Source organism: Pipra filicauda, unplaced genomic scaffold, assembly GCF_003945595.2.
Source record: "Pipra filicauda isolate LSUMZ 115617 unplaced genomic scaffold, ASM394559v2 scaffold6_size6359152_pilon, whole genome shotgun sequence".
Classification (NCBI taxonomy): Eukaryota; Metazoa; Chordata; class Aves; order Passeriformes; family Pipridae; genus Pipra; species Pipra filicauda.
The window spans coordinates 4,408,467-4,424,285 of NW_024104865.1; the positions used below are offsets into that span (position 1 = coordinate 4,408,467).

The 15,819-nt window shown below is 39.4% G+C and overlaps 1 protein-coding gene across 1 annotated transcript in view; it reads left to right on the forward strand.

Annotated features, from left to right (window-relative positions):
* Nucleotides 1-13,949, forward strand: part of LOC114003075 (cytosolic phospholipase A2 epsilon-like) — a 33,829-nt gene extending 19,880 nt beyond the window's left edge. Inside the window, exons 9-21 of the mRNA XM_027749674.2 lie at nt 126-292; nt 409-495; nt 1,464-1,501; nt 3,341-3,488; nt 4,362-4,498; nt 5,337-5,559; nt 6,786-6,900; nt 8,003-8,140; nt 9,081-9,188; nt 10,356-10,547; nt 11,309-11,475; nt 12,799-12,985; nt 13,741-13,949. Coding sequence (XP_027605475.2) covers nt 126-292; nt 409-495; nt 1,464-1,501; nt 3,341-3,488; nt 4,362-4,498; nt 5,337-5,559; nt 6,786-6,900; nt 8,003-8,140; nt 9,081-9,188; nt 10,356-10,547; nt 11,309-11,475; nt 12,799-12,985; nt 13,741-13,949 — 1,916 coding nt within the window. The remainder of the gene's footprint in view (nt 1-125; nt 293-408; nt 496-1,463; nt 1,502-3,340; nt 3,489-4,361; nt 4,499-5,336; nt 5,560-6,785; nt 6,901-8,002; nt 8,141-9,080; nt 9,189-10,355; nt 10,548-11,308; nt 11,476-12,798; nt 12,986-13,740) is intronic.
* Nucleotides 13,950-15,819: the final 1,870 nt, after the last annotated feature.

Below are 15,819 nucleotides of genomic sequence, written 5' to 3' on the forward strand. Positions count from 1 at the left end.
CCCACTGGGCAAGGCTTGGTCCAAATTCTACGGCTCTGCTACCTGCACCCCACTTTTAATCAAGCCAGCACAATTTTCTGGTTAAATCATATTAACATTTCTCACAACCTGTTTTGCTACTTTAGAGAAAGAGCTTTCCCTCACTGTGAAGGGCTCCTTTGAGGGGACACAGGATATCACGCTGGGCCCCAACGGAGTGGTCAACCCATCATGTCCCACCAAGTTCCACTACATCAAGTATGCGGAGCCAACACTGGATGTCATGTTGCCAAAGAAGAGGCGCTACCACCCAGTAAGTTTGAGTGGCCTCAGTGATGGAGTGATTATGAGTGTCTCTCAAGGAAGTGGGAGCGGGAAGAGAGGGTAAACTCATTACTGGTTTTGTCCTAAAGCATGTTGTTTTTCCAGTGGTCCTGTAAGTTCAGTACAGAGACGGGCTCCCCAGTCGTGATGCTGAATTCACTGCCCATGGGAAGGAAAACGACCATTGCAGAGGTAAGCATCACTTCTAGCTGTTGGGAATAAAAGGTCATGCAAGAAGAAACCATTCCCCATAATGTTGTCCCAGGTAGCTGCTAAGAGCATTCCGATTTTTTCTTGGAATTTGAACAAACAGGAGATTTGTTTCTCCAGATGTTTTCTCCACAGAGGTTACTCTTTACTACTCTACTACTCTCCATTATGTGCCAGTAGTGCATATGGAGATCAACAAGGATGTCAGAAAATAAGATGCTTCGTTCAGTACATCTCTCAGTTTACCCAAAAACTCACTGATTCCTCTTTTGCCTAGGGTCCAAACTGAAAGCTGCTCCTTGAGCACAAGCTAGGAAAATGTCAATAAACCTGCCCTTAGACAACCATGTACTTCAAATGACAATATATTAAAATATACTGAAAATATTAGGCAGAGCATGAATTTTAAAGAACATAATGAGAATAATTCTTGAATAGGACCATTAAAACACATTCTCGGAACAAAGCACTTTTTTGTCAGTTAATATGAAGATTGCAATAATGATTTTAAGACAGGATGAAGCCTTGGCAGAAGCAAATGCAGACTTGCAATCTCTTCACTGTGAGACTATGGCCATGATGTCAAACATATGCTGTATATTAGAACATAAAGAACAAGAAACACAAAAAAATGGTAATTTGGGATGCTGCAGAAAGCTTACGAGTAACACATGAAATGGGACCTTCTGCATGAGTCTCAGTAACGTCCTATACCAGGATTGTTAATGGTTTCTGCATCCTGGAGGGATTTGGGATTTGTAGGTAGGGATATTACACTAAGGGTAAGTGAATGCTTTTGGAAATATATACCGAGAGCTCAGACGTTTAGCTTTGTGATTGCCAGACTTGCTGGGGTATAAATCAAGCTCTGACCCCAAGACAGAAAGGGAAAAAAGAAATTTCTGTCTTATTAAAATTAAAAAATTACAGTACATGCTCTTGTTTTCCAGGAGAAAAGATTTGACTTAAATGTGACAGCACAAACCTGGTAAGAGATCTCCTATTTTTAAAGACTCGGTTCATCAATTTTGTTATTGTTTTAGCCACATAGAAATGACAGAAGCCAGCACTCTCAGTCTGAAAACTAGAATGAGGTTATAATAAAACATAAAATACATGCACAATATATTATACATAATTAGCCTTAGGAAGATTTGGTGTTAGTCAATAAACATTGATAAGCACGTGTTTATTTTAGCATTATCCCTCTCCTTCTGACCACAAAATATTGTTTTTGGTCAATGTCAGTCTCTGAAATTCACAAAAAGAACAAAGCAATCTGAAAAACCCAAACAAGAATAGACATGAGTAAACATTTAACTTGATAAGAAATTATGAATTGTTTTTTGCTTAACTGTCAATATTCAGTAGCAACAAACCTTGTATTCTGTTATGTCCAGTTATACTATATAATGATAAGGTAAACAATACAGATTGTGATTTGACATCTATAGATGTGCTCATTAATACTCATCAGTAAACATGAAGATATTTCTTGTAACACACAGAACTGGGCAAACGGATGTTTCTCTGTGTGTGCCTGTTTAAGAAATAAAAGGGAAAAATGAGCTAATTTTGAATTCAAACAGAGTTTTCTACCATTTGTTTCAGAAAGGCAAGTGATCAATGACAACAGGAAAGCCAGTGTTGTTCCAGGACAGGAAAAACACTTCCTGCTGATTTATTTTACTTTCAGAGAACTTTAAAAACAGTTTGTTTGCATCTTGATTTACAATGGAGAAAGGCTTTTGCAGCTCCACCTAACTCAATTCCCCTTGTATGTCTTCATTTACAGATAAGGTTATAATAATCTGGCTGATTTTATCCAAATCTGATGGTGAAGAAAACTCATAAATATATTTCATTACTAGTTTAATTGGAATTATGGACATAGTAGAAGTGATAATTCTGTCACTGAAAGAAAAAGAAAGCCCCTGCCATTTGACAGTGCCTGGCCAGGGCTAGCTGGCCAGCCAGGCAGTCCATGGGTAGCTCTGACCTGACCATAACCCCATATCTTGCCCGTTGATGGCTTGTAGGTGCAGGAGAGGAAGAGCACAAACGCCCAGGAAAATAAACTGCAATAGTGGGGTCCTGAGGAATGACTAACTAAATTTCAGAAGAGATACCAATGAAATCTCCTCTGAGAAATATTGTGCCTTGAGTCAAGGTTGATGTGAAATAGAACTTCCAGTACTGACCTGTGACACAGTTTGTTCAAGTACGGACACAACAGAGTATCGAAGGTGAAGTGCTGCCCCACTAAACTCAGTGACCCACCTACACTCATCCGGGGGCTGGATGTCACCGAGGTTCCTTCAGCAAGCCAAGTTCCGCAGCCACTATTCCTAGCGATGCTCACCGCTAGAGGGGGAAGTGTTCCCACTACGGTTATTTAAAAGGAGAATTTTCCTTCGCGTTGGAAATGCCAACATTTGAAAATTGGGATTTATTTTAGATTTAAAATGAGAAAATAACATGTGAAATGGGAATCAATACACTCCCTTTTGACCACTGGAATAGATTTTCTAAACTTGTCACTGTTTTAGTTTTAGAATATTTATTGTAATATTTTGTTTTATTCATAAGTATTGTACATTGTTTCTTCATCATTTAGTAATAACAGAGTATAATGTCACTAGTTAGGCTTACTAATTGATATAAGTTTCTTAATTTAAAAAAAAAAAAATGAGAATATTCTCTCTTGCTCCTGTCAAGTTGCATCACCCTGTTTGAAGAGAAGGGTGATGTAGTCTATCTTTAGTGAAAGTCCTAAGATTGATGTGAGTGTGTTAATACTTAATATATATGTCTGGTTTTATCTTAGTAATTGTTCATGCCACCAAGACCTGGACATGCGCTTTGGGTTTGATTTGTGTTCACAAGAGAGGGCTTTCCTGGGGAAAAGAAAGAGATATGTAGCAAGTGCCCTCAAAACTGTGTTTCACCTACCACAGGAACTGCAGGATCAAGAGGTACGTTTGTGTTGAGGAGGTAGAACTTGAATCCCTATGCCTTCATGTACGCTTCTAAATGAGTTATCAGCAAAATGGGCCACATGCATCTGTTATGCAGGTACCAGGTTGTCCATACATCTTAGGTACATTTGCTTGTGCTGCTGAGGTTTGTTATTGCAAGAATCACTAGTTGCAGTAATTTCATCCTTCATTACCGTCAATTTGGAATTTGTCATATTTGAGGTGTGTTCGTTCCTGCCATGCTATGCTATTACTGGCTTGGTTCAGAAAGGCTGAATATATTACACAGCAAAGATTTCTTCCCTTGTTCAAATTTCACCAGTTTGTAGGAGTTTAGGGCAAACATCTCTGAGCGCTTCTTATATCTTCTTATATCTTGCGGTTTTGAAATTCCTTAAAATAAATATAATTTATTTTAGAGTAACTTCATGATACTGAAGAATAATAGCATTGAAGAGGGTAACTTAACAACAGTGGCTGTGAACAGAGTGTATTTCTTCACAGGATTAGAATGGAGATGTTCATACCGTAGTAGTCAATGTGTGAAATAAGAAAAAAAGTGGCGAAGGAGTGGGAGATGTAGAGAAAATACATTGTTCCTTCTACAGAAGGGTTTCTTATTAATCTGTGCCCCTGTTTGCCCTAGAGATGGGCAAGAACCCAGATTTGGGTTAATCTCCAAACCCATGTTTATCCAAAGGGAAGCAGCAGTAGCAGTCATCGCTTGGTTTTGTAGTTCATCCTTTCAAAATGCATCTGGGCTCTGTGATCAGGACCTGGGTGGAGTGTGGTGACCAGGCCTCAGTGCAGTTTGGGATGCAATGTTGAATGCTGTTAGTGTGAATGTGCCATCCTCCCTCTGCCCAACAGGTCCCCGTTGTGGCTATCATCACGACAGGTGGAGGACTGAAGTCAATGACAGGATTGTATGGCAGCCTCATGGGACTCAAGAAATTAAATCTCTTGGACTGTGTAACATATATCAGTGGGCTGTCCGGCACCACATGGTAAGCCAGCTCAAGCAGGAGGCTTGACCAGGCCGTTTGAGGGTGGCACTGCTGCAGACAGTAGCTTCTAAAAGTGGACAAGATCAGATTTTCTTCAAACATCATAGAAACAAGCTGTTTCTCAGTAACAGGCCATTAAATATTACCTTGATTTGATGAACTCTTGTTTTTATGAAGAGTTCTTTACTGCACTTATCAACTCCATGTTTGCTGCAGTTAAATGCGCATATGACAACTACACTTGTGAAAGTGTTTTCTAATTAAGTAGTTACCGTGGGTGTAACTGTGGATGACCATAGCATCATGCCTCTTCATTTCTCCACTGATGTCCCAGCTGTTATGGTTCCCATTAACTTCTGAGACTTGTCCTGACTTCTAGCTAGTCATGTGGAAAAAACTGCAGGATAGTGCACACTTATCAGTGCAACCTGCCAGTTTGTAAAAGGACTAGATTCTCCTGGGCAGTGTTATTCCCTGCTCATAGGACCTACAGCTGCCTAATAAGTGATTATCTCATGAAAAGGAGGCTGGTAAAATAGAGGATAGTGTTTATAAAGGATAGCGATATCATACGGTATCATAAGATTAACACTAAGTGAATCAAAGCCAAGAGACAGCAGCTGGTGGCTTCTGCCAGTTCTACTTAAAAAACAGGTCAAGAATATAAAAAAACACACCTTATTCTTCAGGACCATCTTTAAAAACAGTCACAGAAACTCTAGAGTGTTCATTCTGCTAGACGGAGCAGCAAAAACAGAGTATGTACAAGCAGGAGCGAATCCCTGAATGTAAACCTCTGTTCCTTTTGACTTTTGCTGTCTGTATTATCTTTCTCCAGGACCATGGCCAACTTATACAGAGATGCCTACTGGTCACAGAAGGACCTGGACTCGCATATTGGTGAAGCCCAGAAACAAGCAACTAAATGCAAGATGGGCTGTTTCTCTATGGATCGCATGAAGTACTACAACAAGCAGCTTTGTCAGCGGAAAGAAGAGGGATACAGGACATCATTTATAGATCTTTGGGGTCTCATGATTGAGTACTTACTAAATGATGGGGTATGATGTATATTCATTTCAATCATGTGTTTTTCCCTTAGTGGATAGAGAGGAAACTAGTCCATCATTTCAGAGAATGTTCCTCAATATATTATCATTCTCCACATTAACCAAGTACCAGATTTTTTGATTTCCTTTATTAGTTTACCTAGGGATAAATGCATTCTATATGTTAATAAATTAGGTTGTGGATGCAGCCATTTGAACTCTGGCTGATATTTAATTAGAAGTGAAGGCAATTTCAGGAATTCTGTCTAAGATGCAAATTACTCGTGCAGAAAGAGTTCAAAATACAAGTCTGAAACAACTGGAGTTCTTGGTGAACTGCATCCACTGGCAGGTAACTTGATCTGCAAGTACACTGGAGGCAAGTACATATTTTGCTTTTGCTGAGAAGCACTATTCATATGGTTTAAGTGATACTAATTTTTAGAAGTAATTACAAATTTGCTTTTCTGTAACTGGGAGTGGTTTCTACCCTTACAGTAACAACAGTCCACTCTCTCTTCTTCCTATCTGGATCACAATTCAAAGATATGTGCTTTGGCAGTTGGAAATTGAAAAAAGGTGAGTGGTTGAGGATTGGGCAGTAGTGTCCTCCAGTGGAGGCAGAAATGCTGCAGTCATTCAACCATTCATTTGTGTTTGTTTATTTATTTTTATATAAGCACATATATAGCATTATATATATGTAAACAGAAAATAAATACATACAGAGAGGAACACTTGGTATCAAACAAAAGTATAAGCTAGATAGATGCCTCCCTTTTACTCTCAGCTAGATGAGATCCCCCTCACAATCTAGCCAAGCATTTTTCCCTTTGAGCAGTGCTTACTATTGGTGTGTAACCATTAACCTCTCGCTAATCTTCCAAAACTAGCTGCTCTTAAATTTTTCAGTAGTTCATGATATATGTTTTTTATAAACCTCTTCAACGAGAATATGCTTTTTCAGAAAAGAAGCTGAGTGGGATGCAAATAATGCCAAATTCCAGTCCCCTTGCAAGGTTGGATTGAGATTGCTGTTGTGTAGTAAGAAAGGAAACTTAAGTATCAACATATTCAAGGGCTTCTTTCAGATTCAGGAGAACAAGGATGGCTTACTACACTCCTCAGCCTAAGCAGCAGCTTACCTCTCCTCCTACTTGTCGGGGAAATACTTTCTAGGATGTACAGACGTACGCAGAAATAGTTTTCTCTCTTCTCTTTTTTACCTTCAAAACTAGAAAGACCCTCACAAACTCTCAGAGCAGCAAGAAGCACTCTGTGATGGCCAGAACCCACTGCCCATCTATGTGGCAGTCAGCGTCCGGGACAGTTACAGCACCAATGATTTCAAAGGTAAGGATGGTGGTTCAGACTACGTGAGGCTAAAACTGGCATCTCAATTCCTGCGATTTCCTCTTCTCCTCTTGGTAGCACTTGGAGAAAACAATCGTGGTGTGTTCTTTTGCTTTTTGGAGAAATAACCTTCACTTCCATGCCTCACAGTTTTAATACAAGGGGTTTGGGGAGCAACATTCACTGTCTAGACATACACTGTAGAAATTCTGCCAGAGATGCCATTTTTGAAATATTATTGGACCTACCTAGAATGAGGACTATTGGAATTATCTGAGAATTGTTTTTTCTTAATTCCCAGTTATAGTTTCAATATGAATAATGACCACATAGTTATGATAAAGTTTGGGAAGGTTTCCAACCTACTCCCTACTAAATCTGTTTCTTCTCTCATTGTTTTGTTTTTGTTTTTTTTTTCCATGAGGGGAAGTAGATGAGGAGAAGAAGCAGAACAAAAATTAAGATCAAATTTTGTTATGGTTGAGGTGAAAAATTGAACCTTCTGAATGAAAAGGAAATTATGGTCTATGCCATTTCTGTCCCAGTTTTCATTCACACTGCAGTTATATTGGTCAACTGCGCTTCATTTGGAGAGGATATCCAATAAAGTCAAGGACTAGTTCCCTCTTCCTTGGTACAACACATAAAGAGTAGAATTGGTCTCTTATAAAAATACAATTTCTGAAGAGCTGAGTACCTGTCTTTGTACCTAAACAAATTATTTAAAGGAAGTTAAATTGACTGTATCGGTAACAGTGGAAGTACTGTCACCTAGATGTGGTGTATGGAAAGGCAGAGCAAAACCTTGTACATGCTGGAAAACCCACAGAATGTGTAAGATCTGGAGACTTGCCTTGCTTCCAGTGTGCACTTTTTGCCTTAGGCAACACCATCATTAACAGTAAACTGCTCCTGCCTCCCCATTGCCACTGTGTCCGAGCTCAGCTGCCTGTCCTGGAGAGGGTCATTTATAAACGAGGCTTTGAAAATTCAACATAGTAAACACATAGTAAATGCATAGTAATCAACGTATACCCTAGCTGCCCCTCTCTCCACACCCATGTGGGAGCCCTCTAAGTGTCCCATTGTGGCTGCATTACAGAGTGGGTGGAGTTCACCCCCTACGAGGTGGGACTTCTGAAGTATGGCGCATTCGTTCGCACAGAGAATTTTGGAAGTGAGTTCTTCATGGGACGCTTGTTAAAAAAGCTCCCCGAATCCCGCATCTGCTACCTTCAAGGTAATGTATTGCATTGTCCTGTCACAGAAGCACTTTGGAGGGATGCAACGCTGTTAACCAGAGGGTAGATATTTCTGTTCTAACATACTGAGAACTGCTATGATATTGCCTGCTAGGAAATGGGAACGGTAGTCTGTCCAAAAAAATACAGTAAAAAACCCGAAGTCTTATTTCAGTTTCTTGTCACTGTCTTGGTAGATGAGATATCTGTGTCTTCGAGATGGAATAGATGAGGCTCCTTAATTCTTTCCTTGTAAGGAATATTTCCCACTTCTTTGGTTATTCTTCTGATTCCTCTCTGAATGCACTCCAACTTAAGACCAATTGTGGTAGTCAGATTTAAATTTAAAATGACAGATGAAATGATGGCACTGTGTTTTGTCAATAAAGCCACCAGTGCCCCAGTGGGGAAGCAGAGAGGGGCAATCCTGGGTGGAGAAAAGAGTGCACAGTGGAGCTAGAGTCCACTGCATCTGTGAGTCTTTACAAGCTGCGGTGTGAGATCTTGTCATATAAACCAAACATCTGAAGACCCAGTTCATTCCACTCTGAAAAAATTCAGGGTGTGTGGAAGGTGATCAAAATATGCGAAGAAAAAAAAAGCTGGAGTAAGAAAGACAGGAATGGAAAGGATATGTTTGTGATGTTTGTGTCATATAAACTCTTATTTTGTCTCTTGAGTGAGTCATGTCTTTTCTCCTTTACTTGTCTCACGTTCTTTTCTCTCTTTACCATGTAGCAGAGCCATGCAGTAGGTTAGGCTCAAAGCTGATGGTAGCATGACCTGGAATAATGCCACAGAAAGAGGAATTTAACAGTGTGAAACTTCAGATATATTTGTATTAAGCCCATTCAAAAATGAAGCCAGGAGGTCAAAATAGAAGGAAAAATGCATTTTCTTGTTAGAATGTGTCCTTGTGTTCACTAATTCCTTTTACAGGTATGTGGAGCAGTATATTTTCTGTGAACCTGTTACAAATATGGGGACTTTCCCACAATTCAGAGGACTTCTGGAAGAGATGGACACAAGACAGAATAGAAGAAGTTGGTGAGAAATTATTAAGCTTTTCATTTATGGACGTTTAGGCATTTACTCTTCTGGATAACTTTTGGCATCATCGTTTCAACTGTGTTGAACCTAGTATCATAGGATCTTCCTAAGAGATAGCAACTTCTCCTCATACTTTATAGACTAATAGGGGGTAATGAGAGAAAGGCTCCTGTAATCAAAAGACTTACTAAAGCTCTACTGATTCCTTAAAAAGAAGTTTTAGAGGGGTCAGACATTTCTCAAGAAGTGTTTTGGCATTGCCCACTCTCAGCTATACAGAACCAAGAACCAGTGGTAGAAAATATGGTTATTTTTACTGTCTGTGCAGAAAATAAACCTGAATATCAGTTGGTGTAAATAATATTTCCTGGGTTTTTATTTTATTATTCAGTACAGTAATTAGTGCATTGGATTCATCTGGGCACAAAGATAAATAAGGCCCAGAGGGTATTTTCCGAAGCAATATAGAAACCATGATTTTATTGCTAAATCATTTAATATGTTAGTAACTATAATTACAGACATCCTGAAAAATACAGAAATACATCTGTGCAATCATAGAAACCACCAAGTCTCTCCTGCTGCATTGTCAGCCTCTTGGTCCAGCAAAGCAGGTTGTGATTTCAAGAAACCACACCTCTTGCTGAAGTACGACAGGTACCCACCCTAAAAATTAGACATAGTTTCTGAATATGAATGCATGCCCCAGGTTTTCCTGCTCTCACTCTGCTGATTAAGCACATGCTCATGCTGCCAGGAGTGAATATCAGGTAGCAGCTGTCACTATTGCAATAGACCCCGTGGTTGCTGTTGTTGCCCATCTGACTGAGGAGTAGCATATGCGTCAGCCCCATTTTCTCCATGCTTACCTTTGCTTCTGATACCTTCCTGTGAGGACATGTAACTTTCCTTCTGACAGAACATTCTCTGAATTTCTTAGTTCCCAAGGTGTCTCTTTTCCAGGACAAAAGACTGCTTCTGATGAACTGTCTTTAGGCCAAAGCGTAAGACCATCAGCAGAGCTTTGTTCAGCAGCCACTCCTTTCCTTTGGAATAGGTTGTGTGTATGTAGTGAATCATCCCAGAACAGACCTTGTACACCAGGGCAGCCAGAAATTAACATTATTTAACAAGCACTTCACCAGGTTTTCTGCCCTCCTCTAGATGAAGACCCCGTGTTGCCCACAAGGCCCCATGAGCTGAGGACTCGCATGTACACTCCTCCTGGCCCCTTGTCCAGTGCCCTACGGGGAGCATTGACAGATCGTTTCTCCGTTGCCCAGCACCACAATTTCCTGAAGGGCTACCAGCTGCATAACAACTACATGGAGAATGAGCACTTTTGCCAATGGAAAGGTGATGGGGACTGGCATAATTTTCAGGTAGTTTCAGGGTGGACAATTTAGGAAAGAAGCCTGTCAGGCTTGGCAGTGGAAAAGAACCTCCTGAGAGAATGCTTATTTTCTGAACAGAAATAAGATACTAAGGCTTCAGTGTTGCCACTCTTTTTAAAGATATGTGTTTATTTGCTTGGCTGAGCCCTCTGCAGTCCAGACTGATAGGGTAGGCTTGCGGCTGGCAGAATCAAATTTAAAGTGGCAGAGAGCAGAGTGAACATGGGAGAAAGCTTAATTTGGCAAGACTATGCCTCTAACTTCAGATGCAACTAGAATATCCAAGAAAATGTCACCTACGAGAGAAAGCGAGAAAGGAATGGGACTTTGTAGTCCAAAGAAGAGGGGACTGAGGGGAAGGCACAAATCCAAATGTACAAAGGATTGAGAATATTGTGTTCTCCAAATCAGTGATAGATAAGAGATGAAACAATGATTGAAATTAAGCAAGGCAGATTTAGGTTAATCATTAGATGTAGCTTACTTGCACTAACAAGTATGACATGCTAGTGGAATATATTGCCTGGAAACTCAACACAGAAGATTTTTTAGAACAGGAGTTTAGGCATTTTGCAGTCCTACTTGCACTTGTTTGACAGTCCAGTAGTATGGCAATTAAATTGAACCAGGCCTCTGGGATGGTCAGTTCCACTTTACACTTTTTTTTTTCCAGTTAAAATACCTGCAGATCAATTCTTATTCCGAGAAATATTTTCCTTTTAGACACTGTGCTAGACTCACGTCCCAACCAGCTGGTGCAAAATCCTGATCAACTGGGCATGATAGATGCTGGATTTTTCATCAATACCAGCAGTGCACCCCTTTTAAGGCCACAGAGGGAAGTAGATGTCATCATATATCTAAGTTATACGACTGGATCACATACATCGGTGAGGACGTTCTTGTTACCATGTGTTGTGTTTCCTTTTACTTGTAAATGTCCAGCCTGTAACATTTAGAACTGCTGGTTATTTCAACTCTTCAGTTTTTAATGTCTGCATTCCCCTGTTTTTCACCGTAGGGATTAATGTTGTTCTTATTTCTTCCTGTCAGTCCCGGAATCCTTCTTTCTGGTTTATGAATACATCAAATTATTCAAGGGAACATCAGCATGGTCTCTTCCAGATGATGGAAAGAGCCACTTCTGTTTTATGCTGACTCAAGGAGGTTTCCAGACCCTACACAGGAATATTCATAAAGATGAGGAAGTGATTTCTTCTGACTTAAATTAGAATATAAAAAGGGTTAAATGGATATCAGAAGCAGATAATTTCTGAGCTGACAAAGAAGATGCTACAAGTAAAATTCAGTGACAAGCATCTTCCTGCAGAAACCCCAGTTTCATGGAGATGAAGTAAATTAGCTATCCATAAGGGCTTGCAGTAAAGAAGTTTGGGCCTTTATATGTCAGAAACTGAGGTTAATTGGAAACTCATTATTAGCCATCTTGGTCTACCTAAATGGAATTTCTTTTTCTGAATGAGAACAGCTGCGCTACCCCTAATAAGCTGTATGTTGCATGAGACATACAATTAATGAAGTTTAATTTCAATCTCATTCATTGTCAGATAAAATTTAGGAAGAAAGTTTGCTAGAGTTTTAAACATTTTAGGAGAAAATTTTTCTGCTTGATAGTGTCCACTATTAGATGGTGCAGAGTAAATAACACAGTACATATTAGGATGTGGTATTTTACTAAACATTTCAGGGCAAAGATAAGGTATAGCCTAGAACTTCAGACTTTCTCAGTAAACTGTCAATCTCAATTAACACTGTGCCATAATGCCTGCACAGGCAGGGACATAATTGCGCATTTAAAATTAACTTTCTGATCTTCTGGCTTCCAGGTACATAATAAGATGCCTAAAAGATTTTCTTGCTGTCGTTTTCTTTTCTAGTTAATTCTATACAATATATTAAACATAGGCTCTTTTATTTGCTAAAACTCATGCTTTACCCTAAACGTCTGCAAATTGCTTCAATTTTTTGAAAAAAGCATTGTCCTGGATGAATTCTCCAACTCCGAAGTTTTGTTTACATCTTGTGATTAGAAATGTTGTTACTATCTTCTGTAATTATGTATGGAATAACTTTTGATAAGAAAGAGCTCACCCAATGGATCTGAGTCACTAAACCTTAATACTAGATGACAATTTGGGGCCTTTTGACAACAAAGTTGAATTTCATTGCTGACCATGTCTGTGATCCTCCAGTCTCTAGATAAGGCGTGTAAATACTACTCAGAGCAGAAAATCCCATTCCCAAAAATTTCTTTGACTGACGAAGATAAGAAAAATCTGAAGGAGTGCTACCTCTTCCATGATTCAGATTTGCCAGGATGTCCGATTGTGATTTTTCTTCCCCTTGTGAATGATACTTTCCAAGAATACAAAGCACCTGGTAAGTTACAAGTAGTGGCAAAGCATTAAAAAAAAAAGACAACACTGCCTGCTTCCCTGACTCAGACAGAGCCTTTTTCTTTGTTGCTGGCTATCTTTGCTGACTGGGTTAATGGGGGGCCTGTCACTCTTTTTCTTCCAGGCCACCTGCTTTGCATTCCTCTTCTTTAGCATGGATTACTAGAATGCATTTGTTCTGTTCCTTGGCAGCAGGGAGGTTAAGTCTAAAATTCTGCTTTTGTGGAATTCAGGCAACACAGGAAATGGAAAGAAAAAGATAGAACCTGCTGGCATCCATCCAACCACATTTGGGATCACGGGAACTCTATGTTTCCATATGTTTCTATTGATCCTTTCTTATTTAAATTCTATTCTCTTGCTAGCAACTTCTTCCTCAGTTGAGGTTCATAGAAATCCCAGCTGCTCAGAATAAGACCTGAAGTGCACCAGGAGTGGTTTTTGAAGTGCCCTTTCAGGCTGACATCCTTGCTGGATCCATGGCTTTAACGAGACAGATGTTTAGGAGTAAGCTGTAGATAACCATTACAATGCAATCCCTCACTTCTCCCTTCTGCCCTCACTTCAGGCCCACAACATTCTCTTGACTAGGGGTGGGTATACATGACTTACATTGTTTGTGCATTTAAACCCTATGAATTTTCTTCTGGAGAAAAGTCCCCTCTGAGTTTTTGTGGGCAGCCTGACACTGACTGAGATGAACACTATGTTACAGCAACAACAACTCTTTCTCTCCAGGTGTCAAGCGCTGTTGCTCAGAGATGGAGGGAGGACAACTTGATTTGACCAGCTGCTGTTCCCCCTACTGCATGTTCTCGGTCAGGTACACCGATGACAATTACCGCAAGCTGCTGAATCTCAGCGAATACAATATCCTGAACAACTCTCAGATGATTATGCAGGCCTTGCAGATAGCAATGCAAAGGAGAAAGCAGAAGATGTGCTAATCGCCCATCCAACTGCCCTTATCTTCTCAGAGGGGTTTTTCATGCTCTAGGACACAGAAGGACATAGCTTTTTCAACACTGGCCATTCTGCACTACAGAAAGAAACTACCCCAGGTGGTGCAGTGGTTTGTTGAGAGTTTTTTTTATTCCAGGAAGTGGCATCTATAGGCAAAGATATTGCCTGAGAAATTTTTACATTTGTTTTGTTCTCTAAAGTAAGATTGTCTGTAGAACATTCTTTATTGAAAATACTTGTTAGATTTTAAAAATAGAGTGTTTTAGGCCTAACTGATTATAGCATGTGACATAAAGGAAAATAGTTTTTTACCACCGGAGTGCTGCAGTTATGCAATGCAGCCGACACACCTACAGGCCATAAGAAGGGAGTATAAACTTCTGCTCCCACAATTCTTCTTCATGGAACACAAGGTACAACCTGGAAAACAAAGAGAACCTGAGACACAACTGGAAGCTAGCGTTGGATCCCTGGGTCAACTCTGTTTTGCGAGCATCCCAAAGAGCAACCACAGAGGTTGGAAGGAGGAAGGAGGGACAAATGTGTGAACACAGATAGCCCTATGAATTGCATCCATGTCCTGGGCTCTCTTGGGCTGTGAATGAATCATACGTGATGGGAAGGAGCAACTCAGGAGGAAGTGGCATAACACTTTTCACACAATTTTTTTTTAAAGCAAAGGGTGTAATTTGGGCACATCAAAATTTCCTGTGAATTTATGTCAGTTTTGTTTTGTACTGAGACAGTATATAAAATCTCAACATTTTATTTCAAAGTTTTCAAAATAAAACACCCTTAATTTTTTTTCCCAGTTGAATTACATCTCATATTAAAATACCCTTCTTAAATTAAAAAGAAAAGGTGCTTGAAAATATTTTACTTCCAATAGATAATGAAAACTTTGTTGTCTTACTCAATGCAAACAGTTTCGGACATATGCCTATCAACAAAACTGCTTATTTGTTCAATTCCGCCCGTACAAACTGTGTGGGAGTGAATCAGTAGTCTGCAGCAACTAAGACCATCTTAAAACAATCTGCACAAACCATCCATGGGATCTAGCACAAGATCATAAATAATATTCGTTGTAGTTTTGCATTTTTAAACTTTCTTCCTCTTTCCTTTTATGGAAAGTATCTTTTTTGAACTGTTCTGAACTGTGCTGAGAGTGTAAAAACTATAAATCCGTAATAACTTTCGCATTCCAGGAGCAAGTAAAATTAAAAATACACTTTGTTGTCCTAGCAACAACTGCAAAAATTTTGAATAAAGAGTCTCTTCAGTAAAAAAAAAAAATACTATCAACTAGATGTTATAATCTGTGGCTAAAATAAACCAGGTAAAATGCTTAGGTAAGTTGAAACATTTCATGCTGATATTTTACAAAACATCTTTGTTTTGAAACATAAGTTCTTTTTAATAGACTGCCTACCTCGTCAGCCCAGGGAACCCAACCTGAAAATAACTGGTTTCATTTACAGCTAAATAATATGTTTGGCTTGTTGCAAAATGACTCTCTGAGGATTTTTGTTTTGGCAAGAAGCAATGAAAAATTATCTTACAAATTGGTTCACAATGACTTTTGCCAACACTTTTGTCATTCATGATGTCAAACCGAACCTTATGTTTTTGTGCAACTTTAGCCTAATGTTACAAGCCTAAAGATCACAGGATAAATATTAACGTTCAGAACTTTAGGTTTTGAATGACTCTGAACTTCTGGTATCTTTTTTGTTCTGTGGTAGTTTCACTAGTCATAATCAGAAATAGGATGCTATGTGCTCTGCATATAACTCTGGGAATTGCCTCCATTTTTACTTGAAAATCCTGTTGTGAAAATATAAACACAGTTTT